The 26,065-nt window shown below is 52.3% G+C and overlaps 7 protein-coding genes across 7 annotated transcripts; 5 read left to right on the forward strand and 2 right to left on the reverse strand.

Moving 5' to 3' along the window:
- Positions 1–814: 814 nt before the first annotated feature.
- Positions 815–3,802, forward strand: UHO2_00540 (uncharacterized protein; the record flags this gene model as incomplete). Its single annotated transcript, XM_041557160.1, has 1 exon — positions 815–3,802. One exon carries the CDS (start codon positions 815–817, stop codon positions 3,800–3,802), a length of 2,988 nt encoding a protein of 995 aa, XP_041413094.1.
- A 338-nt stretch (positions 3,803–4,140) lies between these two features.
- Positions 4,141–5,061, forward strand: UHO2_00541 (uncharacterized protein; the record flags this gene model as incomplete). Its single annotated transcript, XM_041557161.1, has 1 exon — positions 4,141–5,061. One exon carries the CDS (start codon positions 4,141–4,143, stop codon positions 5,059–5,061), a length of 921 nt encoding a protein of 306 aa, XP_041413095.1.
- A 443-nt stretch (positions 5,062–5,504) lies between these two features.
- Positions 5,505–7,049, forward strand: UHO2_00542 (uncharacterized protein; the record flags this gene model as incomplete). The annotated part of the gene is made up of 1 exon (XM_041557162.1): positions 5,505–7,049. The coding sequence occupies one exon, from the start codon at positions 5,505–5,507 to the stop codon at positions 7,047–7,049; it is 1,545 nt and encodes a 514-aa protein (XP_041413096.1).
- A 2,129-nt stretch (positions 7,050–9,178) lies between these two features.
- On the forward strand, positions 9,179–14,428 carry UHO2_00543 (uncharacterized protein; the record flags this gene model as incomplete). Its single annotated transcript, XM_041557163.1, has 1 exon — positions 9,179–14,428. The coding sequence occupies one exon, from the start codon at positions 9,179–9,181 to the stop codon at positions 14,426–14,428; it is 5,250 nt and encodes a 1,749-aa protein (XP_041413097.1).
- Positions 14,429–15,555: 1,127 nt separating this feature from the next.
- UHO2_00544 (uncharacterized protein) lies at positions 15,556–17,316 on the forward strand (the record flags this gene model as incomplete). The annotated part of the gene is made up of 6 exons (XM_041557164.1): positions 15,556–15,668; positions 15,754–15,830; positions 15,913–16,392; positions 16,483–16,676; positions 16,825–16,893; positions 17,158–17,316. The coding sequence occupies 6 exons, from the start codon at positions 15,556–15,558 to the stop codon at positions 17,314–17,316; spliced, it is 1,092 nt and encodes a 363-aa protein (XP_041413098.1).
- Positions 17,317–20,138: 2,822 nt separating this feature from the next.
- Positions 20,139–21,368, reverse strand: UHO2_00545 (uncharacterized protein; the record flags this gene model as incomplete). The annotated part of the gene is made up of 2 exons (XM_041557165.1): positions 20,139–20,644; positions 20,867–21,368. The coding sequence occupies 2 exons, from the start codon at positions 21,366–21,368 to the stop codon at positions 20,139–20,141; spliced, it is 1,008 nt and encodes a 335-aa protein (XP_041413099.1).
- Positions 21,369–25,206: 3,838 nt separating this feature from the next.
- On the reverse strand, positions 25,207–25,506 carry UHO2_00546 (uncharacterized protein; the record flags this gene model as incomplete). The annotated part of the gene is made up of 1 exon (XM_041557166.1): positions 25,207–25,506. One exon carries the CDS (start codon positions 25,504–25,506, stop codon positions 25,207–25,209), a length of 300 nt encoding a protein of 99 aa, XP_041413100.1.
- Between the last annotated feature and the right edge of the window lie 559 nt (positions 25,507–26,065).

Below are 26,065 nucleotides of genomic sequence, written 5' to 3' on the forward strand. Positions count from 1 at the left end.
ATTGCCCCTGTCCAGAGCAGCAAAAACTTAGCCAACATCATGACCAAACTGCTTGCAGCACCAACACTCCTACACCTTTGAAAATTGCTTGGATTGGAGATGCTAGATGGACATACTGGATCAAGAGGGGGTGCTGAGGGAAACAATCCAATATGATAACACATGCTGACATAGAAAGAATTGGGACACAGAGGAGGAGATCTACACAAAGATTGGGTACAACACAGTCCTGCTTGTTGTGAAGATAGGTCATGAAGTAGGAGTGCTCCCACTTTAGGCATGTGCCACATGTTTGTATCTATATATAGCAGGTAGCTTGAGGCCCTCACCACACTTGCACTCCAGTCAATCGAGTATATTTGTTTCTGTCTATAAACAGCAGTGACATCGTGCTCGGACTCTCCCCGATCGCCAGTATCGGGATTATACTTCTTTACATTTCGTCATCTTCAACTACATGTAACTAACTTACTCTTTTGTTCCAGATCGGGTTTCGGAAGTGCGTGGCTCATACTCATTTCATCTTCCGACAGCTCTGTGTACGGTTGGCTGTGCTGCTTGCCAGTAAGCTGCGGCTGCCTCCAAATATAGAGATCAAGACTCTTACGCATGTGGGATAGGATACATCTCTACTAACGTCAAGACCGGGGACTTGAAACCTGGTGACCGACGTCCTGCTTGCTCCAACCCACGCTTTGGACATCCGCGTTCTGTCAAAATATCTTCGAGCGTGGTAGCTGCTGGAGACGAAGCAAGTAGCTCTCCGACGACGTCTTCCATCAACACCACATCATTCGAAAGAGTTCATCGCAACATGGAGACGTTCTCCATCGCTGCTTCCAGCGCGAGCAAGTCGGTTGAACACACCCCAAGAGCCGCTTCCAGTAGTGGCTACTACTCTGACAGCACAGCTTCTTCAGCAGCAGAGATCTCGTCTTCACTCCTCGAGACCTTCAGGACTATTCTCACCGAAGCTGACAGCTATATCACGCACTTCGAAGGACGGATCAAGCTCGAGGAAGAGTACATCAAGAGCTTCAGACTATTCCTTGGAAGGCAGAAGGAACTAGACTCGAAGGTCAACTCCAAGATTGTTGGCGATGTCGGTCTTATGGCTGATGCCCAGCGCTATCCTGGACTTCGTCGAGCTTGGATCGAGATGCGTCAGAACGACCAGAGAGAGCTCGAAGCAAGGACGTACATGGTTGAAACTTGTCGTCAGAAAGTCCTCGCTCCGTTGTTAGCCTTCCGTGACTCGCAGGAACGTATCCGTAAGCGTGTCAAAGAGGACCTACGCAACAGCTTGTCTCAGTACGACGAGACGCGTAATGTCAACTTGCCAAAGATTCGACGTGTCTACGAGAAGAAGGCAGAGGAGGTGGAGCACCTCCAGCTCCAAGCTCAAGCAGTGGAGGATCAGCGGATCCTCTTGAGCACCAAGACGGCGGATCGAGAAGCTACAGGTATCCACCACAGCCGTGGCCCTTCGTCGCCCGATTTTGAACCCTCTGCCACTTCGCCACCATCAACGTTCTCATCAGCGACTGGCGGGAGCATTTGCGGCCCAGCCCTCATGCGTCGCAAAAGTAGTCGTCGTCATTCCCGCCGTCAATCGAACGCATCCTCCAGGTCACTCGGCAATTCGGTCAGGGGCGCCGAAAGCTCGGACGAGAGATCCACCTTTGGGTCACCTCCAACTACCGAATCACACTTACCCCCTTCCAACAACCCAGCCCTCTCCACCTCCCCACCTAGTCCAAATCAGGAGAAGGGCAAGCCCAACTTCTTCGAGGTCTTCAAGTCACGCGAAGGATGGGACACAGCAAGGAAGGAAGCGCCCAAAAAGATCGGCGCTCTCATCAATAGGATGCGAGAAGGCAGTCAGACGGGAAGTCCTGGAGGTCTCGGTCCTGGTGACGGTGGAAGTTCGACACTCTCAATGAGCGAAACCCTTCTTGGGTCCTTCGGTGGCAGCGGCAACAACCCGTACAAGGCGACGCAAACGATCGCAGCAAAGCAGGCTCGGGCAAAGCGAGAGGTCGACGAGGCAGACAAGGCATACCGCAAGGCCATCTTCGACCTGGAAACACTGCGCCTACGCAGGCTACGGACATTCAAAGCTGCTGCTGCTTCTGTGCTGGAATGCAAAGCAGAGCTAGCTCACACCGCCCAGGCTGTCTGGCTGCAATCAGAGCGCTCTCAGATCTCCCTACACAGCAAAGGTAGCGGACTCCACCAACACAGCGAGGAGCTCGTCAAGATAGCCCTGGAAGACTTAGATCAAGAACTCAAGGCCATGGAAGCTAACCTGCCGGGAGCCAAAACCCTCGAAGACAGCAGGGTCTCTTACGTCAACTACTGGCACGGAGAGCTTAAAAACCTCATCTTCGGTACTCCTCTGACCGACTATCCCCTCACCGTACCTTATCGACTCAACGATACAGTCGCACCGCCGCTTATCGTGACCAAGTGTATCGACTTTATTGAGAAGCACGCCATCGACTTGCCCGGAATCTACCGTATCTCAGCCAAGCAGTCGAGTGTCAAGCAGCTTGCTCTAGCAATCGAGAAGGACGAGCTTGGCTTCCAGTTTGACGCCGCCAAGGATGACTCTGCTGCTGTCGCCGGCGTCTTCAAGGACTATCTCCGTCAACTTCCGGAGCCTGTACTCGCTATACCCTGGGCAGAAAGGATCAAGTATACCCACGAAAGAGAGGAGCATATCCGTAACGGCTTTGCTGTGCTCAAAGGCAAGATTCGTCGCCTACCTCCCATCCACCAGATCACCCTCAAGGTCATTGTACACCATCTCAGCAAGGTTGCGCAGCATGCCGACCAGAACAAGATGACAGCTGCCAATCTCAGTGTTGTCTTCTCACCATGCTTACTCTCTGAAGCTGACCATGAAACTACAAGCGTAGCTGCGGCAATGGAGGAGGACAAGACGATGGAAGACCTCATTTTGTATTGCAATGATATCTTCGACCTCAAGACCGCCGGAGCGCCCTTGTTGCCGCCAATATCGTCCACGCGTGCAGGTGAACTGTCCAGGGTTGGGCAAAGCGCTGCGGACGCTGCCTTCGCATCTTCCGAGGTTGACGTAGAGGCACCATCACCTTCGGACCTTCCATTTGTTGGCGGGAGCACGAACTTGAAGAGAAGCAACGCCATCACGCCTGCCGTGGTCAGCGAAGGCACCGTTGCCGTCGATGCGAAGCCGTCGACGTTGGCGACAAAACTGCAACACAATGATAGCGTTTTGATTGGTGCCGTCGTTTCGTCCGATCCGGATCCGACGACGTTGCAGGGCCTGTCACGGCTGCAGACTGGAGACCTAGTGGCGTCATCGAAAGGCGGGTCGAGCAGTGCTGCCGTTGCTGGCTCGCAGAGGGTGGGTTCCAGGCCAGTTTCCCGGGCCGAGACGGACGCAAGCCCTTCAATTGGCATTGCTGTAGACGATAGCCGGACTCAAACTATTGATCCGGTCGCGATCGGAGAGAGCAGTGCGGCCGAGAGCCCTCTGCCTACACCGATCTCGAGCACGGGCCTGTCCGGTGAGGAGGGTCAGATGTACTTGGCCGCTTCCTCGACAATTGAACCCTCAACAGCGGCAGCTCAATCCACTGGACCTCTGACACCTGGTCTCTTGACATCCGCGTCTGTGCGATCACTGCTGGACAACGTGGTTGACTCGGCCCAGGCGTCGCATGGCCATCCGACACCAACAGCTGAACACGGTGACCCTCATGCTGCTGCCACAGTCAACTCGCCGCTTGAGCCTGTAAGTATAGTCCACCATTAGCCACTCGACATTTAGAGATACCATTCCCGCACACTGTAGCATCGAAGTAGCAAAGCAATACAGCATCGCATCACATGTTGAGGTCTTTTCGTGTGTGTTGTGACATAGTCTGTCTTCCTGGAAGTTCCAAGTGTTCCGAACTGTGACATCTTGTGGGGCTGGTTGCGTCGTGATTCGGGATGAGTGCCAATGTGAAATGGCCGAAGCAAGGGTCCAAGCGATGTCTCGAATGCCGTACACAAAAAAAAACGAAACAAGACACTTGTGATTGGCTGAGAGATCTCATTCGACCCTTTTGACAACCTGCATCACAAAACGACATTCAGCTGCTCCGCACCATGACGCTCCATATCCTTGGTTTGCAGCTCCAAGGTTCAGCGTTGGTCGTGCCTGCCGTTCACCGCCAGCATGCCATCTCCGTCCTGACATGGCTACAGTCGGCATCCGCTGCAGCGCTGGCTGCGTTTGGGGTCGTCCATCTCTCAGCACCCTTGATTGGACTACTACACCTCAACGGAGACGTCAACGACCGAGTGGATGCAGTTTCAAGATGGATGCTTCTCGGTCGAGTGGCTTACCAGAGTGGAGTCGGTGAGGCTGTCCTTTGGGCTTCGCTTGCTACCCACCTGGTTGCTGGGTTTGCCAAGAGGCTTACAATCCGCTTCAGTGTTTCTCGCTCATCAAGCCCTCAAACAACACGCCCTGGGATTGACAATGCTTCGGCTGGACCTGCCGAGGACAACGGGGAAAGACTGCAAACCGGAACAGTCTCAACACCAGCGAGAAGTATTAAGCTCAACATGGCGCAGAGGTCAGGCTACCTCTTAGCCCCGTTTGCCCTACACCATGCCTTCGTCAACCGCATTCTGCCCTCATCAAGAACGCCGCCTATATCTGGTCTGTCGCCCTCCGAGCTTGACTACAGCTTCGTGTCTCATTCGCTGTCTCACCCAAGCGTTCCTGTCCGGCTAATAACAGCTACGGCTTACACGCTTCTTCTCGGCACTTTCGCCGTCCATACAACGTATGCGCTACCGGCCTTGCTGAGATCTCTTCCTGGACGATTCAGGGCTTCAAAGAAGGCTCGATGCTCGCAACTTCAGGGTTCGACTTTGCTTGCAGCGCTGTTGCTGGCAAGCTTGCTCGCCATCGTTCCAATGAGCTCCAGCAACAGGCTGGCCATCTCTGGTACACTCAAGAACAGGTACGATACTGTACTTGGATCAGCGTTCCCAACTCGTTACTTCTTCCAGTCGTGAACTCAGGTTATTGTTGTGTTTTTTTTTTTTTTTTTTTTTTTTTTTTTTTTTTTTTTTTTTTTTTTTTTTTTGGTAATTTGGCACAAGTCCAGAGCTGAACTTACTTTGTGGCCATGCGTGAACTCTCTCGACTGCTTTGGCCGCTTATGAACGTCTTGTGGACGAAGCATGCCTAGCAATACTATCTTTAGAAGAGCATCATGGCTGTGCAGCGCAGCGGCGGATTTGATGATATCTGCCAAGAAAATCAGAATTCACGCACCTTCGCTAGAAGGCCCATGCGTCCTCCACTTCGCAACGCCGACACCCACACGTCAAAGTCTGTGAGTTACACGGATGGATGAGGTCTCGCCTGCTAGATACACCATTCGACTTGACCGTCCACCAGCATCATCAGCAGCAGCAGCAGCAGCAGCGCAACCCTACGTTCAAAGTTCTCTAATATGGCCACCGACCAGTCCTCCAGAGGCGTAGAGCTCCTCAAGATCCCTGGAGTCGTTGCCACTCAAGTATACCACAGCGAGACCGTCGGGCTGGGCTCAGGCGAGCTTCAGGCCCTTCTGGTCAGCATAGAGCTCCAAGAAGCTGCGAAACAAAAGGCTAGCCTCGGCAGTGCTGAGAAGCAGCCAGACTACTCGACCGACCTCTGGCTGGTCCTCTCTATTGGAGATTTATCTTTGCCCGTTGCAGCTACACAGACCATCGTTCCACAACGCGGACAGTCTCAGAACTCGTACATATTCCCATCCCTCGAGCTTGAGGGTGCTTCGATCAAGATCACATTGCCAGCCTCCACAAGCCAAACCGAGCTTGCACGCTTCGAGCAGATCCTGTCTCAGTATGCTGCCTATCAGGATGACGATCGCGTTGATGCTGGAAGCATCGAACTCATGGACGAGGACGGCAAGGTGCTTGGAGTACTTCAAGGCAATTTCGCAGTCCACGAAGCTGACTCCATGTCAGACTCTGGAAACGAGAAAGCTCCCGTGCTCATCGACTTGCCACCCGAGCCTAGCATGGAAAGCGAGAGGCAAGATCTCCAGGTTGACGTTCTCTCTGCAGATGAGATGCGGGACTGGATGATCAAAGGCGCTGACATGATTTCCCGTTCCATCATCAAAACTTCCGAGTTTGTGGGAGGCAAAATTCAAGGAGCTGCCGACTCTTATGTTGCCAAGACTCCTGCCGCAGGCTCGTCTGGCTACTCGACCCGCACCAACAAGAAGGGCGAGGCAGGCCGAGATGCTGTCAAAGTTGGACCCAAGACACAACAAAGCATACAGAACCTACATCGATGGTCCGGTCAGGCGGTTCAGGTGTCTGCCAAAACCACTGGAGCAATTCTGCGAGTTGCCGGCGACGTCGGCGACAAGATCGGTAAAAAAACAGGCATTCAACGCAAGGTCAATCCCGATGGCACCTACGGCCCACCTCCAACTGGTATCAAGGGCTTCATCAATCGTTCCCTGATCGCTGCGAATACGGTGCTTGATGGTGTAGATGCTGGTGTTCAAACTCTTCTTTACACGAGCGGTGAGGCAGCTTCAAGCGTCGTCGGACACAAATACGGTGACGATGCTCGTCAGGTGGCAGATGGCATTGGCCGAACCAGCAAGAACGTCTTCATCGTATACAAAGATGTGCGCGGGGTGAGGCGAAGCGCCCTGCTGAAGGCTGCTCGATCTCGTGTCATTAAGGCCAAGCTTGATGACGGTCGAGAGGTGACCATCAAGGTGGATGAGAAGGGCAATGCTGTGGCCTCGGCTGTCTCCCCTCCAGCGACGTCGACGGCTGCATCCAGCTCCCAGGTCGAGGCTAGCCCGGCCTCTGAGAAGTCTTCCTTCGCAGCAGGCCTCCCTTCAGCCAACCAGAGCTCAAGCTCGAAGCCACCGTCGTACTCGACCAGCTCGAACACCTTGGAAAGCCTCCCTCCACCCCCTTCTCATCCCTCGATCCGCCGCTCGCCTAGCCCCAACACCAAAAACTAGTTAAACTTGCTTTCATGTCCTGTCAAATAATAGATTCTTCTCAAGTTTCTCCGATCAGACTGGAAGATGATGATCCTTGTTCAACGCCTTCGCAATTCACAGCGTCGAGATCGACCCACCTGAGACTTTTGCTTTACATTGTATTGCCGTTCTGACAGCAATGCTGAAACGAGATCCAAAATGTCGCATTCTGTGAAGCCCTTGATGAAATAGGTGAATGAGGAATTCAACACGTCGTCGAGTGGGTTGCTGCAGATTCACCAGAGCTGTCAGTGAGAAGCTCAAGGGTTCCGCCAGCGCTGCAGGAGAGACGCATGCGATCTACTGTGGCAGGCAGCGTCACATGAGTAGCTGTGACAACAATGACGCAAGGTGTCAAGGAGCGCGATTATGGTTAGACCGAGTCACACAAAAGAGCTAGGTGCCCGGATCTCTCTTCTAGCCGTTCTTCCGTGCCACGAAATGAGTTCTTCGGGGCCACAGCGTTCAGTCAGGAGGCATAGCGAGCGATCCAAGCGTATCCCGCTCTGCAAGCTTCTACAGGTAGCATTGAGTGTTCGTGTAGAGCAAGAAGAGAGCGGCTCAGGATCGAAAGAACTCAATTAGCGTCCTCGCTGTGCCATCGATGCTTCTGTACACGACTTGCGACGACGAGAAGGTTGCACAAAACCTCATGACCTGATGCCAGCCATAACGACAACACGAGCACTTTAGGTAAGCGGCTGCGGTGTGCAATGATCCACAACAAAGTGATGCAACAACGAACAGCACAAGGCGAGCAAGAGCTGCAGTATACCAGTCAGCTGGAGTCGTCAGCACCAGGTCGTTGGCACTCGCGTTGATAAGCGTCACAACCATGTACCGGCAAGGACCAACACTTGGGGCTGCTCTTGGTCAAGCAGACGGAACGGAACGTCGTCCACCTTCTCCCGAAACACATCCGTATATTGCTCGCATTTTCAGGTTGTCTAAGCGCCGACGGCCATCAAAGGGCAGCGAAGAACGACAAGGCAAGAGACATCAACATTTCAACCGGCGGCCGAGCTTAGATGGGAGTTGTTGTGATCAGCGAACGGCCAATTTGCCTCAGGTCGATGCCAGGACCGAAGATGAAGCAAGTCGACAGGACTGAAGATCAAGAGAGCATTGTGATGCGTGCCGTCGATCATGGTGTCAGACAGTTGGAGGAGAGCCGAATCTGGAGGCAGGGTCCCTAACCGTATCCGAATTGTTGGCAGCGACGCCTTCGGGAAAAGGCAAGCGAGCCAAGAGGCTGCAGAGCCGACAGACAACGCAGGCGAAGGCCGATTTAGGCGAGAGCATACATGCTCTGCTTCGATAGGAAACATGCATCGCTGCGCCTTTCAGATCTCATACACGCAGCAAGAGCGACTTGACAGCCAGCTCTCCGAGACAGGGAAGAGCATGGCTGTTGCCGCGAGGAGTTTAAGGGTCGATTCAGCCTCTCGTTTCGCAGACGATCTCGTCCTAAACGTGCTCAGGCTGTCAAGCAAAGCAGATTTGATGATCCATACATGGAATAACACTGCAAGTCCAGGCCTGACAGTCGGCCGTGCTTCGATTGCCGGGTTCAGGGTGGATGGAAATGATGATCATGGCTTGACTCGGATGGAAAGTAAGGGATGGCAGCGTCGTTGCCAATCGCATCTGAAAAAAGAAAGAAAAAGAAAAAGAAAATCAAAATCAGCCTTTCTAGTCTCGGCGTCAGCGTCAGCAGCAGCAGCAGCAGCAGCAGCAGCACAGTCGAGACAGCAGTCAGAGGTAGCAGTTGTCGACCGATGTCGCAGGGCACGAGCCTTGTCTAAAATTGGTGCTTTTCATTTTCGTTTTCATCCGTCTCAGCTCCGACAGCCGGATACTTGTCATGTGCCAAGTTCAGCCGCCAAATCTGCCGCTGTTGGCAACCACCTCTGCCCCCAAGAGGGTCTGCTTCTGCTTCCTTTCTTCCGAACACCTCCAAAGCACTCGTCAAGCACAATCGTAACGCACACTCGTTGGGAAACTTTCCCGACCTCCCCTTCGTCAACGTGTTGTCCCGTGTCTCCAGCAGCACCCGACGCCGCTCGCTCGCGTACGCCGACGTCCGAACTTTCGGTTTGCCTTTTATAATGCCTGACAGCGGCTCAGAGGCCACAACTACGCCGGCAACGAATACGCCTGGTTCAGAGCTCGGCTCTCTGCGCACGTTCACTGCAGCATCCGAGGCAGGTTCGGCCGCCTTGAGTCAGTCCTACTCTGATCAGCCAAGCATGCCCAGCTACGAAGAAAGCTCGCTTAACGCCAAAGGTCCAGGCGCAACCATCAATCGCAGGATCGGTGAACAGCTTGGCGGCTCGCTCAGCGAACATTTCTCCCCCTCTCCAGCCGCTCCGCCCTCGGAACCTTCTCATCAAGATGATCGCTTGTCTGTCGTAGAGCATCGCCAACCTTACATTAGTCGCAATGCCTCGCCCTTGGTAGAGCCTGAGTCCAAAAGTGACACTCACCTCACACCGCCTGCATCGCGTCCTACCAGCTCGACCGAAGCCAGCCAAGAAACAGCCAGCTCTCCAATTATGAAGATGCAACCGCCATCTGTCACCACGCCATCCCTTCGTCACTTTCCCCTCAACGCCAACCAAAACTCCAGCTACGAATCCGTACATGCACCCATCCGTCAGCGTACCGACTCCCGTCCCACCATCTCACCCACAAACACATCGCGCGCCATCTCGACACCAGCTCCAATGCCGCTGCAGGACCATCGCCCAACTGTGCGTCGTGCTCAAGGTCAGCGTGCCGAAAGCGAGGTGGTCCACTGTCGCAGCTCATCCAAGCCGTTCAGCTTCCCTGCAAGATCCAGTGCACAGTTCGCGCCACTCGATCGCGCCGCCGCCCTTCAAGCCAAGTCGCTGCAGACCAAAATCGGCGGCTCCTTCTTTCGCCGCCTCATTCGCAGAGCGAGCCTGAAAGGCAACAAGTCGCAATCGGTGGGAGGCACGCCCTCATCGGTGCTCAGCCTAGCCAAGACCCCGAATGCCCTCCCATCCGAATTGGAAATGCAAGATTCGTCAGAGGCAACCACTCCTTGCGCCAGCTTCTCGTCAAGGCGTGCTTCCAAGCAGTCCAAACCACGCACCAGCCTCACACCTCGTCGCAGCAACTCCAGAGATGCCAGCTCCACAAAGGCTTCCAGGACCTCTTTCATCTTTGCTCCTTTCCTTGCCCGTGAACCGAGCAAAAGCGGCGGTCGTTTTAGATCACAGCGCCAAGACTCGTTCGGCCATCTCGAACCACTACCTCTCGATCAACCTCCGTATCCTAAAGATGGTCTGCCTTTCAGCTCCAGTGCACCGTTCGTAGTAGGTCGCGATTCTAACTCCCAAAGCTTTGGTCGCAGCAACGGCGACGAGGTCAGGACTCGTGCTAATGGTGATGAGATCCGAAGTCGAGACTTCGCCATGGTACAAGCGCCGCAGAGATCCAAACCATCCTCACAAATTCAGCACGAACCTGCCGAGCTTCTTGAGAGCCCTCGGATGGATCAGGCAGCGCACCTCGGCCAAGACGCCGACGTCGAGGAGCGCCAGTTTCAAAGACCGCCGTCAAACCTGACCGACAAGACCGACAACAGTCTCGGCATGGCCATGGCCTTGTCTACCCGCAGTCATTACAACTTTCAGGACTCATTGGGTCAAGCAGAACATTCTTCAGGATCAAGACAGCAAGCGGATTCAACAGACTCAGGAGCTAGTCAATATGGTCACACACAAGTCTCGGCCTCCTCTCTTGGACACTCAAGCGCTATAGACGGTCATCCACGACCTCGGGCTGGTATTCCGCGCATCTGGCAAGGCCTCGAGCCCATCGATGGCGACAGCACCATGCGCTCCACCCACATCGACGACGCAGACGAGTCCGATGATATGTCGCCCGATCACAGCGTTCCTGCCAACAGGTTTGACACCGCAACCACTACCTGCTCTTTTAAGACTGCCGTCAGCAATCTTGACTCGCCCAAATCGGCTTCGGCACGTCGGCAGAATGTTGGTTCCGGAGCATCGAAAGTCAGCCTCCGAACTTTGGACACTCCACTTGCTAGACACTTTGACCAAGGATCTCGACAAGACTCGCCGCTTGCCGACCTCATCACCAACCTCGAGAGCCGTCTAAGCGTTCCCAGCACATCTGGCACGCTCGGCTCTGCACCTTACCATCACGCAGCTGCCTCGCCTAGCAGTGATTTCTTGCATCTCGAAGCCGAGGAAGCCTGCCCCGCCATTGCCGCTGGGCCGTCGCCTTCGCATTCCTTGGACGGCCATGATTTGCAGCTCTACGAACATAACTTCTGCGATGACCAAGACGATGCATCCATTCCAGCCGTCCCTCGCGAGTTTTACCAGCCTGCTACCTCTCACACAGCGCTTGTCGAGACGATCGACTGCTCAAACCACAACTCTTTTATCAAGCCCACGCCTCTGGCATCTCAAGAGGATGCTGACGATATGGACGAGCCTCACCACTTGTACAAACGTGACACCTTTGGCGGTCTCGACGCAGTGGCCCTGGCTTCTGCCGCGCCGGAAAAACGCGTAGCATACGTCTCGACGGCGACACGACCCCAGCTCTCTCGTTTCTCCACCGCGACTGCTACAGCTGAGGACGATGAACACTCCGCCGATCGCTTTGCAGGCGGCGATACAGAAGAGCAAGAAGTGGTATTGCCAGAGGTCAAGGTATCTGAGATCGAGAGTCACTTGGCGGTAGTCGAGGCGGCTTTACAAGACAATCGTGCCGAGGGAAGCTTCGATCCCACGTCTTTGCGACAGAGAATGTCAGATGTGTCGTACGGCATGCATGCCAACACATCTTCGGCGAGCATGCTCTCACGGGAAGGCAGCTCGCAGCCGACACCTCGCGCGATGAAGAGCACCGACGATCTTTCGCTCCCTGGCGCCTGGACCCACGACAACTCTTCGTTCGTCATGAGCGACGATGGTCGGCGCATCACTTTAGCACCCGAGTCGCACGAGGCGCTTGCGGATGCTGTGCGCAGCGTCCGAAGAGCCATCAGCTCTTCGCAGCTGACTGATGCCAATGACTCAGGGACGGCTATCGCGAATCGTTCTGTGGAGACACTCGGAATGGATAGCTTCGTGTCTGACGCGACCGAGCAGGCCGCCAATCGCACTCTAGCTGGCGAAATTCCCGTGCTCTCCGAGGCTACGCCTGCTCGAGCTGCCAAACGACGGCAGGAGGGCATGCGCGACATTGAGCAGGCTTACAGCCGCATGCTTGCTTTGGTGCTATCTTCTGCTATTGGTGTCACGCCTTCTCCTCAGATGCGTGCCGAGGAAGGTCGCCTCGGTGTTGAGCCTCCTCCTCGTCCCGCGAAACAAGGTCTGGGCGCTTTGTCAGGCAACGAGCCTTTGTTCAACTCTCCTTTAGCCAAGGCCTCGACAAAGACAGATGAGCCGCTCAGCCAGCCTGTCCAGGCCAAGAGGAACACGATGGATGGTACCAACGTCGTTGCACCCGGCCGTCCGAAGGTGCGCGCACAGTCGATTGGAGAGCATCGAACGTCGACCTCGCTGTCTGGTCTCATGGGTATGCCTCTTGACATGAACTCACAAATGCTGCGGCATGCTAGCGTCTCGTCCGTCTCATCAGCGCAGGATGTCTCCGGACACGATATAGAAGCAACCACTACCCGCCGACGACCTCCTTCGGATGCCAAGTCCAGCTCGAGCCGCTATTCGCAGGCCTTCAGCCGAGACTATGTTCTGTCGTCTTTGCTGGACTCAGACAGCTTCCGCAAGCGATTTAGCAGCGACAACATGACCGTAGGTCGGGCCAGCTCTGGTGGTGGACACACTTCACCGTCCGCTACCGCCAAGACGCTAGGCACCCCTCGTTCTTTTGCTACTTCCGTCTCGCAGCACTCGCTCGCCAACATGGTGCGCCGTCATGAGCTCGAGAAAGAGTCCCTGCTTGACACTCTGGAGCGAGTACGTGCAGAGAATGCCGACCTCCATGCTCGACACCACAACCTCACCTCCGATCTCCACGCAGAGGTGACCCGCGTATTGGAGCTGGAACGCGAGCTTGAGCGTCGTGACTCACGCGAGGTTACGCTCATCGGCCAGATTCAAGACTTGGAGAACGAGCTGATGGAGCTGCGATACCTTGACCACCAGCTCAACTCGACCGCTGATCAGACGCTTGACTCGGAGGATGGCGAAGGCTCTATCATGGACGTGGAGCTTCCTCCCTCTCTTCACAACAGTGTGCGCTTGGGATCAAGTACCTTGTCGCCACGGGTCAAAGCGAAATCTGTGTCCTCACCTCCACCCTCGTTCTCGTCTGCGCCGGTGTCTGCCAAGCCTACACACAGGAGCACACGGTCTGAAGCCTTCGTCTCTGGGTTGCCTGGATCCGAACGAACGATACTGCCTGCAAGCAGGAGTGAGCTTCCGCGCGCTCGTCCTGTCTCTCTGCTGAACGGTCCTAATGGCCTCTTCCGGGAGGATCGTAGCTCGCAGCGATCTAGCCAGGCGTCGCCTCTCCCCACACCTAGAAGCAGCAGTCTCCTTTGCACACGGCGCTCATCATCGAAGGCAACGAGAGCTGAACAAACCTCGCCCACCTTGCTCGGTATGAGCCTGCCTAAGGACGATAACGAAGTGTGGAACATCGCTAACGAGCAGTTGCCAGAGATCGATGACGAGTTGGTGCCTTCATCGACATTCAGGTCCCTTCACCGAGCATTCGGCACATCTGCACACGGTGAGACACTTGACTCAAGGCTTGGTGACGCAGGTCACGGCGATCATGACCGCGAAGAGGAAGATGACGAGGGCCGCAACAGCTCGGTGCCCTCGACAGTTCGGCGCAAGAGCAACACTGCTGTCCCGAGCAACGGCCACCAGCGCGACCTGTCCACCTCATCAGCATCGTCCAGCATCCCTCGCTCCACTTCGCAGGCCACCGTGACCAAGAGCATTCCCTGGCAAGTGCCACGCCCCTCGCCTACTGTAAGCAAGATTCCAACCAGTCGCTCCATGAGCGGCATCTCGGAGTCACCAGCTCATCGCAGTGCCTCATCTCGTTTGCCTCGACTTGGGCTAAAACCGAGCTCGCAGTACCGCACAGCAGGCATCAACGGCGTTCGCACTGTCTCAGGTGCTACCGACAAGTCGACCGCTTCTACACTCTCTTCAGTTTACAGCAACATGTCAGCCGGCGCCCCACCTTCGCTTGGCTCCTTGTCCAGCGGTAACAACACCATGGAGGATGAGATTCAGGCAGAGCTCGCTCGACTTGGAAACGCTCAGCCTTACATGCGATACTATTCGCCTCCTCGCAGCAAGATGATCTGATTAGATCACACGCTGCTTGTCACGGACCTTTACTTTGTTGTTATGCATGTCATGGTCACGAAGTAATGATGTTGTTGCATTGATCATTTCGGAATGTGTTTGTACATATTGAAAGCATGTGACGAGTGAGGCCTTATGTTGGAGGACACGAATGTGGGGCTGGCTGAATGTCATGATCAGCCTCTTAGTTCGTTTTGTTCAGTCGGACGGACTTTGTTTGTACGTCGTCGTGTCGGGCCCGACATCGATAGCCTTGTCGGTTCTTCGTAGTTGTCTCTTTGATTGCGTCTAGAGACGGAGGGGGCTGTCTTCGTCTCCGTTTCGAGGCGAAGCGCACCGTTGCGATTTCCATGAGTTAAGAGAGGTAGCCTCTTTTCGACTCCGTGGCGAGATTGAGGTGTCTTGACGCGTCTGGTCGTCGACTCAAAAACCGGTTGAGCCATGCAGGTGATAATATGGGTTCTTGTGAGTGAGCGGCATACTGTCTTCTAAGTCCCTCAGCCACGGACGCGCTTACGCGCACCGTTCAAGTGACGCCTCGCGATTGTCTTCGATCCCTTCAAGCCATTGGACAAATCAATCTGATGAGCGACCCTTGACTCGTTGGCAAGCCTTTGCATGTAGATGAGGAAGGCAAGCATAACGTAGAGGTCTGCTGCCTTGGAGAGCCTCGTGTTGGGGGGAAGGTGAGCTCGGATGAGCTTTTTGATCAGGGAGCGAGCCAGGAGCTTCATCGTGGAGAGCTGAGGCCGGCGAGCGATAAGTAATGCCGACTTGGATGTCGACTGATAAAAGATGTCAAGGGTAGCCTCAGATGATGGTGAAGACGATGATGAGGATGAAGATGTGAAGGAGAGGGTTCGAGAGTCTAACATCAAGACGCACCTTGGCTAAAATTTTAGCGCCTACGAATCACGTGCGGCAGACCCGTCAAGAAAAGTGGAGTAAATGCGCAGCAAAAGTGCGCATGCAGAAGCAACAAATGTGCTCGAGCCACACACATTCCTCTATGTCCATCGACTTCTTCGGCATCATCCTCATCCACAGCATCATTCGAGCACATTGATGACAGCTACATAGCAGGCACAAAAGATTGAAGAAGGCAAACTGCTACCACAAAATTGGCAATGTCGTCTAATGCCGGGCCATCGAGCTCAACAACAACCCTCAAAACCTCAAAACTGTCACCTGTCGTCCTCGACAGCCACTCGTCTTCGGGAATTGGGAGCAACATCAGTCTGTGAGCGCGCAGACTGGCAGAAGACGTGTCACAACAGCGAGGCCATTTGCTGACGCTCTCCTCTTGCATCGCCTCGGAAACACAGCCATCCGCTACCGATCTTAAACATTTCTGAACACCTTGTCCGAACGAGGTTGCAAAGCAATGATACAGATTTGACAGGTAAGCACTATGCTGGCCATATCCAACAGGCAACCCAGTAATGGCTGATGCGCCGACTACTCTTTCCTGTCCTATTCTCCAGTCTACGGTGTCCTGCTTGGCACGCAGCAAGGACGAGACATCAACATTCAGAACTCGTTCGAGATCCGACTGGATCCATCAGCTTCTCCGACGTCGGCGCCTATGATTAACCATGCATTCCTCAAGTCGCGACAGTCACAGTACAAGCAAGTTTTCCCAACCTTAGACTTGCTTGGATGGTACACCATCGGCGATCTTCCCACGCCGCAAGGTCTCGAGATCCATAAGCAGTTGCTCGCGTACAACGAAACACCAATTTTCGTTCAGCTCCATCAGACGGTCTCATCGTTTGAGAATGCAGAGGTCAACGGCGAGCTTCCTATCAGGGTGTACGAGTCAGTGGTGGAGATGGTGCAGGGCGAGACGACCAACTTTTTCGTTCCAGCAGGATTCAAGATCGAGACAGGGGAAGCAGAGCGGATCGCGGTGGATCATGCAAGCAAGGCTGGTGCTGAGTCCGGCGGTGATCATGAGAGTGCAAGTAAGTATTGCAGACTTTGGCAGATGGTATCAATCTCACTTTGCTGACTTAAACGCCGGTTCTGCTTTTTTCTTCTTCTCTTCCTTCCAGAGCTGACAAGCATGCAAGCTCAGCACGGCGCCATCAGCAAGCTCCACGATCGCATTCATCAAGTACTTGGCTACCTTCAGGCTGTCAAGGGTGGACAAGCGGCTTGGGATCACGAAGCGCTGCGGCAGATACAAACAGTCGTTGCCAACTTGCCGCAGACGGTTCTTCCAGAACTTCAAGAGGAGCTCTTAAGGGTGAGTATACATGCCAGCAGCCCTCTTGGGTCAAGGTGTTTGCGCCGATCCATCGGCTCGGGAAGCACACTGAGGCGATCTCGATGCTCAGGATCAAGGAGCTGACGTTTTCGTACCCTTTCGGCATCCGCACATTCCTGGACGACAGGAACACAACGATGTCCTCTTGACAAACTACCTCTCGGTGCTCACCGAGAACCTTCACACCATGAATGAGGTAAGTGCACCACTACTCCGGACGAACAAATCCGAAGGTCTGCTCCCATCACGCAAGCAGATGCAGACTCCGAAATATGACCAATGCTCTCGACCTCGTCTAGCGTGTGATTCCCGCTGCACAACTTCGGCAAGTGCAAAGGGCACCGACAGAAGCATACTGACAAACTCAAATCTCCGCTCTCTCTTGCCCTTTGCGGCATCGCCACGACTCGGTTTGCTTGGTCGGACATGGATTCGGGTGTATGGTTATGCGTGGCTGCAGCTGACGGACAAGTTCGAAGTAGTCCAGGCCGGTGGAAAGGACGAGAACGGCGCAGATGCAGGTGGGATCCTAGCCGGCACAGCGCCAGGTGTTCAGGGTCGTAAAGGCGGCGGTGGAGCAGCAGGAAGGAGCTCGGCGCTGCGTGCCGTATACAGATGATCAAAGTTGACTTCCGGCAGCAATGAATGCACATGCTTGAAGAGTCTAGACGTGCGTGGTTTGGGATGTATGCGTGGTCGACGGGTCTTGAAGCGTTTCTGTTTCGGTGAATCACACGCTTATTGGTGCACGTGGGAGGCGTTTCAGGCCTTCGGTGACGTCGGTCGTTAAGGTAGTCGGTTTGTTTGTCGATCGATGCATGGCGTCTGGACAGCATGCCTGCGTTGGTCTAGAGAACGTGCGTAACTACGGTCGTCACCGGTCGCAGCGGCCGAATATCAGCTCAGGCTCGAGCAAGAGCTGGTCTTCAAGAGACGTGTTCCAGACTCTTGGGACGCAGCATGAAAGGAAACCCGAGCTGCAAGTCCAGGCGAGAAGAACGCTCTGCATCGTGTTCGAAGAAGTCGCCGACAATCAGGGAGCTTCGATCAGAATCTCGCCTCACCCTTCTCTTTCCCACGCGCCACTTGAAGGTTTGCCTCGACTTCAGGCTCCGTGATGAGCTATTCCCGTCCACTTCGCTCAGGCTAGACCTGAAGCTCGCGATCGCCATGGTTGCTACCTGTGAAGATGTCATGACGGGCGATGCTTGCCGAGCTTAGATTAGATTACGGAAGAGGGTCCAGAACTGCCAAAGCGTTCGGGAGGCCGTCGTTCAGAAAATGTCTTCGCGGCGTTTAAACGTCCAGGGTCTGGAAGCTTGGAACAATTTGGCTCTAATTGTCTACACACTCTCGCACACACTCTCACACACACTCTCGCACACACTTGCGCACACACTTATCCTGAGATGCTGGACTTGCGAACAGAGTTTCTGTCTCTGCTGCTTGCCGAATGAGTTGTTTCGTGGGTACTATAGTGAGATGACAGTTGAAATGGAGTGAGGCTAGGGCCTGAATGCAAGGTGAGATCCTTGCAAATGGAATGAAGGCGAAAGGCACAAGCTCTGAGGGGGGGCGACTGTTGAGATACTCCACAAGACAGGGGGCTAGAGTGAACGGCGTGAAATCGTTGGCATTTTGTGATGACTAGATACAGCAATGCCATGAGTATATATATGCTTTACTAGGAGTGTGTGAAGGCGAGGTACTGTGCATAACTGTGTGATGTGCTAGAATGAGGTGAGCTGGGATAGGGGTCATTGGTGGGTGATGGTGTGCACTGGTGGGAGGTGATGGGTGGCAACAATGAACAAAGTTGGCAGGTGCATTAATGCATGAACATGACTGCATGGTCATGTGATTTTACTGTCCTCCTCATTGACTGAGTGATGAGAGGGTAGGAGGGTCACCATGCTGAGGCACTGTTGAGTGCATGTGGGTAGTGTCATGGGCCTGGATGCTCAAGAAGCAGGAGGGTCACGGGTTCATATGGAAGGAGCACAGGTATCGAAGATCTAGTCGAGATCAGTAGAGAGCATGGTTGTAGTGCAGTCTCCATGGAGACCATGGACTCCTATGGACTCACATGCAAAGAAGGGCCAAGCACAGCCATGAGGAGGACCAAGCTCAAGGAGCAGGCACAGCCACGAAGAGGACCAAGCTCAAGGAGCAGGCACAGCCACGAAGAGGACCAAGCTCAGATGGTTACCACTCAGGGGCTCGAGAGACAAGAGTCAAAGGAACTGTCACTGGTCAAAGGAAGAGGAGCAGTGTCGAAGGAGTCGACACCAGGTCATGAGGAGGAGGAGCAGTGTCGAAGGAGTCGACACAGCTCAAGAGGCACAGGGGTGCCAAGCAGGAGAGGCCCCTGAGCAGTACTCGATGAAGAAGGTACTCTCTGGAGAGAGAGCAGGAGCAGCATCGCTGGCGATGCTGAGAAGAGGTATATAACCATGCTTTCTCATCATCAATAGGTCGAGTGGATCCTCATCCACTCTACTCACCATATAACTAGTTATCACTTCAGCATAAGTATACATTAGTTTCAGTCAGCATAGCAGCAATCTATCAAGGTTGCTCCTCATCATAGTGTGTGTGTTGTATCACCACTACCTGATGTCTGAAGGCACCCATAGCAGGTTAGCAGTCCGGATATAGATAGAACCGAAGGCAGTAGTCCACTGCGGTCCGGGGATCACTTCAAGCATCAAGTCAACACACTGGACACTCGTGTTGACGCCACCAACCTTATCACCAACACCATCAACCTCATTATCATCGACATCACCAATCTCATCACCAACACCATCAACCTCATCATCATCAACACTCACACCCGACCTTGGTGTCATCATAACATTGATATTGATCGTGCCGAGCTACCCCTGAATGGAGTGTCCACAGAGGTCAGCCGAAACCTACGATAGTATATACCACGAACGCCACCAGCTGTCACTGCACAACTTGATAGTCACCGATACTGAGACAATAGCTGTCGCACAGTTTGATAGTCACCGAGTATCTCGACAGACCGACCTGGGTTTCAGGCACGAGACCCCTGACAGGTAGGTGCTGGGACACTGGCTTGGTGAGATAATTGGCATCATTGTGGGCCATCCTCACATGTTGTAGAATGACATCACCTTCCATAATGTGGTTTCAAATGAGATGATACTTTGTATTGATATGCTTAAGTCTGGAATGGAGGACCTGATCCTTTGCAACCTGTATGCATCTGGTGTTATCTGTAAGTATAAGCAGTGTATGGTCTCCAAAACCCAACCTGTGAAGCAGATGCCAGTGGAATAGGGCTTTGCATGTGGCAGTCAATCCTGCAACATATTCCACTTTGACTGCTGATTCTGAGATGCACTTCTGGATATGTGAGTTCCAGGCGACTACACTGCCAAATACCTTTATGACCAAGCTGGATGTGCTTCTTCAGTCTGCATTCAGATCAGAGGCCCAATTTGAGTCTGTGTATGTGGTGATGGCAGGTTTGGTTCCATCCCTGCCACCAAGTCTCAACACCTCATCCTGCATCTGATTTAGATACATGATGACCCAGAGTGCTGCTTGCATTGCTTCTTCTGTGGGTCTGGACATATGGCATACCAGGGCATTGACAGCAAAAGATGTATCTGGCCTGACCATGTTTGCAATCCATAATAGTTTTCCTATGAGTGTTGGGTACTTGGTCCTCAGCCTCTTGTCGATTGTTGAATCTGGAGGTGCCTTGAGCAGGGTGCGAGTCATGGGGATCCATGTTTTCTCATGCAGTTGATTCCATTCTCTTATGATATTCTGTATGTACACCCATTGATCTAAGTCAATCATCTGTTTGATCCAATCTTGCATGATCTTGATCTTGAGGAACTCCATCACTGGTCTGTTATCAGTGATCTTCCATTTGCAGATGATTTCCCCCTTGACTAGGTCAACTTGGTCTCAAGATGGTGACATAATGCACATGTCATCAATGTACACTGTGATGATCACCTGTGTTGTCCTGGCACCTCTCAAATACATGCAGGGAATGTTGGGCAATGGGAAAAGGCTTAGGCATCATAAGTGTGCATCCAATTCCTTATGCCACTCTCAGCTGGACTGCTTGAGTCCATATAAGCTCTTGACCAGCTTATACACCTTATCAGCTGGTACCCCTGCACCCTCTGGCAGCTTGAGGTAAATGTGGTGGTGCAGCTCTGTGTTCAGATAGGCTTGCATGACATTGATCAAGTCAAGCTCCCAGTCAAACCTGGTGGCAATCACCAGTAGGGTCCTAATGGCATCCCTGGGTATGACTGGGGTGAAGATCTCATTGTAGTCAATACCCTCTCTTTGAGAGAAACCACATGCACAGAACCTAGATTTAAACTTGTATGGTATATTATTTGCATCCATCTTTACTTGGAGTACCAGTTTGAAATCTACAAGGTTCACCCCCTCTGGTCTGTCCACTGTTTCCCAAATGTTCATGCTTTCCAAACCATTCATTTCCACTCTGATTGCTTTGTGCCAATGGATCTGGTCAGGTCCATTCAGGGCTTCCTTTACCAATGGTTTGAGGTTTGTGGTGGTGATTGCATAGGCATTAGCATTGTATGTTGGAAGGTTGCCAATGTTTGCCAACTTGCTGTCACATCGGAGGTTTTCTTGGAAACAGTGCATATTGGCTGCAGGTGGGAGCATTCATGGGTATGCTCTGAGCAGTATTGCAAGCATCGTTGGGTGTAGCCAAGGATACATGTTGTGCATTGCAGTGAATTTGTTGTGATAGTGTTGGGCCACTTGCATTGAGAAGTGTTCTGAAACTGCTCTGTTTTGAACATTCTGGCTGAGTTCATTTAGCAGTGGTGGAGGTTCTGATGACATCGTGAGTTGGTATGTTTTATCTCTTGAGCCATCAGATGCTCAGTCTGATGGTGTGTCTGATAGATTAGATTCTGATGCATTGTTGATCCCTTCCACTGGATACTCGAAAATGGTCTCTGTGGGGTCAGGGATTGGTGTCTTGTCTTCGAAAATCATATCAGGCTCTGGAGGTGGTTGGTAGATGTCATTGATGGGTTGCTGTGATTCTTCATTGTGTTCATCTACTTCATCATACCCCAGGTCTTTGATGTTGTCTGTGTCCTTGTAATGAAGAGTGTCCATATCTTGGATTGGGGTCATGTCCATGCAATTGTTCCATGACATACCTTGCAGGAAACAAGCTGAATTTGACCAAAACACCAGTGGGTTATGGCTAGGTGCCAAGAACTTCCAGCCCTTGTGCTCCTCATCATAGCTGATAAAGATGGCTGGGATTGCCAGCTCATCCAGTTTCTTGCATTTTGCTTTCAGGACATTGACCCAAGCAAGGCATCCAAAGGTTTGGAGCAATGAGAATGGCTTCCTCAGATCTCTATTGTAAAACACATGATATGGTACCCAGTTGTTGATGTTTGGCATTATATTCTTTGTGAACACAGTGGCTTCTGCCACAAAGGGCCAGAATGTTTGGGGCAGATGGTGTGTGTGCATCATCGTGATCATCATTTCTTGGATTGTTCAGATGGTGCACTCTGCCTTGCTGTTTTGCACACTGGTGTAAGCTGATGTCTTTTGCCACTGGAAACCAGCTTCATTCTGCCAACCAGCAGCCACCACAGAAATCCATTCACCACCATTGTCTGAGCAGAGGGTCTTGAGCTTGTGACCCATTTGTATTTCAGTGTAATGAATCCACTCTTTGAGTACTTGTAGGGCATCTGACTTTGCTTGGAGTGGTTTCACATAAGTGAAGCTAGAAGCATCATCCACAGTGACCAGTAAACATGTGAATTCAGTCTTTGTTGATAGATGGGTGGTCAGGTCAATGTGTACCAGTTCCAGTGGATGCTTGGCACATGCACCACTACTTTTGCTCATTCTGGTCTTGGTTGACTTTCCAACAATGCAATCTTGACATTCATCACTTGGGAGCTTGACATGATATAGTTTCTCAATGACCCTCACCTTGTTCCAACCCAGATGACTGCATCATTCATGCATAAACTGTGGGGTAAAAGAGCACTTTGCAGCTTTTGCTTCATCATCAAATGTCTCTGGCAATTCAGATAGTTGCTCATCTCTGCACACTACCAACATTTCATGCTTGTGTTCAGGAAATTCATAGTGTCTTGTTCAAGGGTTGAGGTTGCTGATGATGGTTGTGCCATCTGGGAGTTCTAATGTCACATTTTTGCTGTCAAATATCACATGTGCACCATCACTTGTTAGGGCCTTCACCAAGATCAGGTTTGCATTTGTGTCTGGGACATAAAGTACATTGTTCAATAGTACTCCATGGCCATTTACATTCAGCATAGCCTGACCAACTGCCACAATGCAAATTCTCATCCCACTAGCAGTCTTCACAAACCCAGTACATGGAGTGGAAGAAATGAGATTGGATTCATTGTTTGTGACATGATTGGTTGCTCCTGAATCCACAATCCAGGTGGTGGATTGTAGGTCCAGGGAGGTATGGTAGGTGGAGGCAATGTGTCATGGGCCTGGATGCTCAAGAAGCAGGAGGGTCATGGGTTCATATGGAAGGAGCACAGGTATCGAAGATCTAGTCGAGATCAGTAGAGAGCATGGTCGTAGTGCAGTCTCCATGGAGACCATGGACTCCTATGGACTCACATGCAAAGGAGGGCCAAGCACAGCCACGAGGAGGACCAAGCTCAAGGAGCATGCAGATGGTTACCACTCAGGGGCTCGAGAGACAAGAGCCAAAGGAACTGTCACAGGTCATGAGGAGGAGGAGCAGTGTCAAAGGAGTTGACACCAGGTCATGAGGAGGAGGAGCAGTGTCAAAGGAGTCGACACAGCTCAAGAGGCACAGGGGTGCCAAGCAGGAGAGGCCCCTGAGCAGTACTCGATGAAGAAGGTACTCTCTGGAGAGAGAGCAGGAGCAGCATCGCTGGCGATGCTGAGAAGAGGTATATAACCATGCTTTCTCATCATCATAGGTCGAGTGGATCCTCATCCACTCTACTCACCATATAACTAGTTATCACTTCAGCATAAGTATACATTAGTTTCAGTCAGCATAGCAGCAATCTATCAAGGTTGCTCCTCATTGTAGTGTGTGTGTTGTATCACCACTACCTGACGTCCGAAGGCGCCCATAGCAGGTTAGCGGTCCGGATCAAGATAGAACCGAAGGCAGTAGTCCACTGCGGTCCGGGGATCACTTCAAGCATCAAGTCAACACACTGGACACTCGTGTTGACGCCACCAACCTTATCACCAACACCATCAACCTCATTATCATCGACATCACCAATCTCATCACCAACACCATCAACCTCATCATCATCAACACTCACACCAGACCTTGGTGTCATCATAACATTGATATTGATCGTGCCGCATCACCAACACCATCAACCTCATCATCATCAACACTCACACCAGACCTTGGTGTCATCATAACATTGATATTGATCGTGCCGAGCTACCCCTGAACGGAGTGTCCACAGAGGTCAGCCGAAACCTACGATAGTATATACAACGAACGCCACCTGCTGTCACTGCACAACTTGATAGTCACCGATATCGAGACAATAGCTGTCGCACAGTTTGATAGTCACCGAGTATCTCGACAGACCGACCTGGGTTTCAGGCGCGAGACCCCTGACACAATGGTGCACCAGGTATCCTATGCAGATGTTTGGCCTGGGTGAGGAGGTGTTGCCAGTGTTCCCTCCTGGGTCTTCTTTGGACAGTACCTGGAGATATGATTCTCTGTGTTGCAGTGGTAGCAATGTTGGACTCTATCAGGACTGGGTTTACCACAGTGGTAGGCTTCCTCATTTTTGACTTGTCCTTCAGCTAAGTTTGCCTGGGCTGTCCTGGGGTTGCTGGCTCTGTGGTCCATTTGGGCAGTCATGCTGTCTTGTCATTTGCACAAAGCAGCACAAAGCACTTCATAACTGGATGCCATTCCAGTATCTTTGAGTGTGATGATGCAGTGGTGATAAGGTGTGACATATCTAGCTTGGTCAATGAGTGTTTTCACTTTTAGTATTTCAGGAAGGGCATGGCCCATGGACTCTGCCTTTGCCCAGTGCTCATTGATGTCAGTGATGAGCTTGCAGACATTGGCCTGGAACATGCAAATCTTCCCAACTTCATTAAGCAGGGTCAATTCAGCAATCTTTTCCATCTTGGTGAGATCCTTCTTCAGTCTGCAGTAGAGACTGTGAAGTTTCCAGGGGTCTGAGTTTACAGGTCATATGAAAAGGTAATTGATGTTGTTGTTGCCAGCAAGCAGGGCACTGCTTTGGAGGATGGTGCATAGCTCACTCTCAAGGGTGTGATAGTATTTCTTGTCCCCAGGGGCTATGATACCATCAAGGTGCTTCATAGCCACTGGCCAGTTAGACAGGATCCCTCTGAAGTGAGGGTTCCAAGCATACCAATTCTTGGTCATTAGCTTGGGTGCCTCCTTGAGTGTGTCATGGGTGCACAAGAGTCATTGGTGGAAATCAGAGCAGTGGGATGGTTTCTTATATTTGTCAGAGTCTTTTTCTTTGTTGCATTTGGTGAGTTCAATGAGCATGCCTTTGAGCATTTCTGGGTTTAGGTTTGAGATGGTGTCAATGTTATACTGTGTCTCATCTCCATTGTTGTCATTGTTGTTGTTGTCATATGGCGAAGGGATCTCTGCACCAATCAGCATCTGCCTCTGTGGTGCAGTGGGGGCCCTTGATTTGTTTGGTCCATCAGATAAGTCACTGCTTTCAGTGTCAGAGTTGCAGGTCTGTGGAGGCATATTGGATTGGTGGTTTTGTCAAAGGCAGGCCCTTTCTTTGGGCAGCAGATGCAGGTGAGGATATGGGTCAGACAGCATGGTGAAGTGTGGCAAGGTCTGGCAGTGTTTGGTTGGTAGAGTCTCAGACTCTTAATCTGTTGAGATACTCCACAAGACAGGGGGCTAGAGTGAACAATGTGAAATCATTGGCATTTTGTGATGACTAGATACAGCAATGCCATGAGTATATATATGCTTTACTAGGAGTGTGTGAAGGCAAGGTACTGTGCATAACTGTGTGATGTGCTAGAATGAGGTGAGCTGGGATAGGGGTCATTGGTGGGTGATGGTGTGCACTGGTGGGAGGTGATGGGTGGTGACAATGAACGAAGTTGGCGGGCGCGTTAACGCATGAACGTGACTGCGTGGTCATGTGATTTTACTGCGACATGGTGGACTTCCATTTCAACCTTTGAGTATGTTAGATTAAAACAAAACAAAAGTTATATGTTACGCCGTTGCAGCTTACAAAGCAGCTGAGGGCACAACTTTTGGAATGCTGTTCATCATCATCACCAAC

The sequence above is a fragment of the Ustilago hordei genome, assembly GCF_900519145.1.
Source record: "Ustilago hordei strain Uho2 genome assembly, contig: UHO2_contig_01, whole genome shotgun sequence".
NCBI classification, from domain to species: domain Eukaryota; kingdom Fungi; phylum Basidiomycota; class Ustilaginomycetes; order Ustilaginales; family Ustilaginaceae; genus Ustilago; species Ustilago hordei.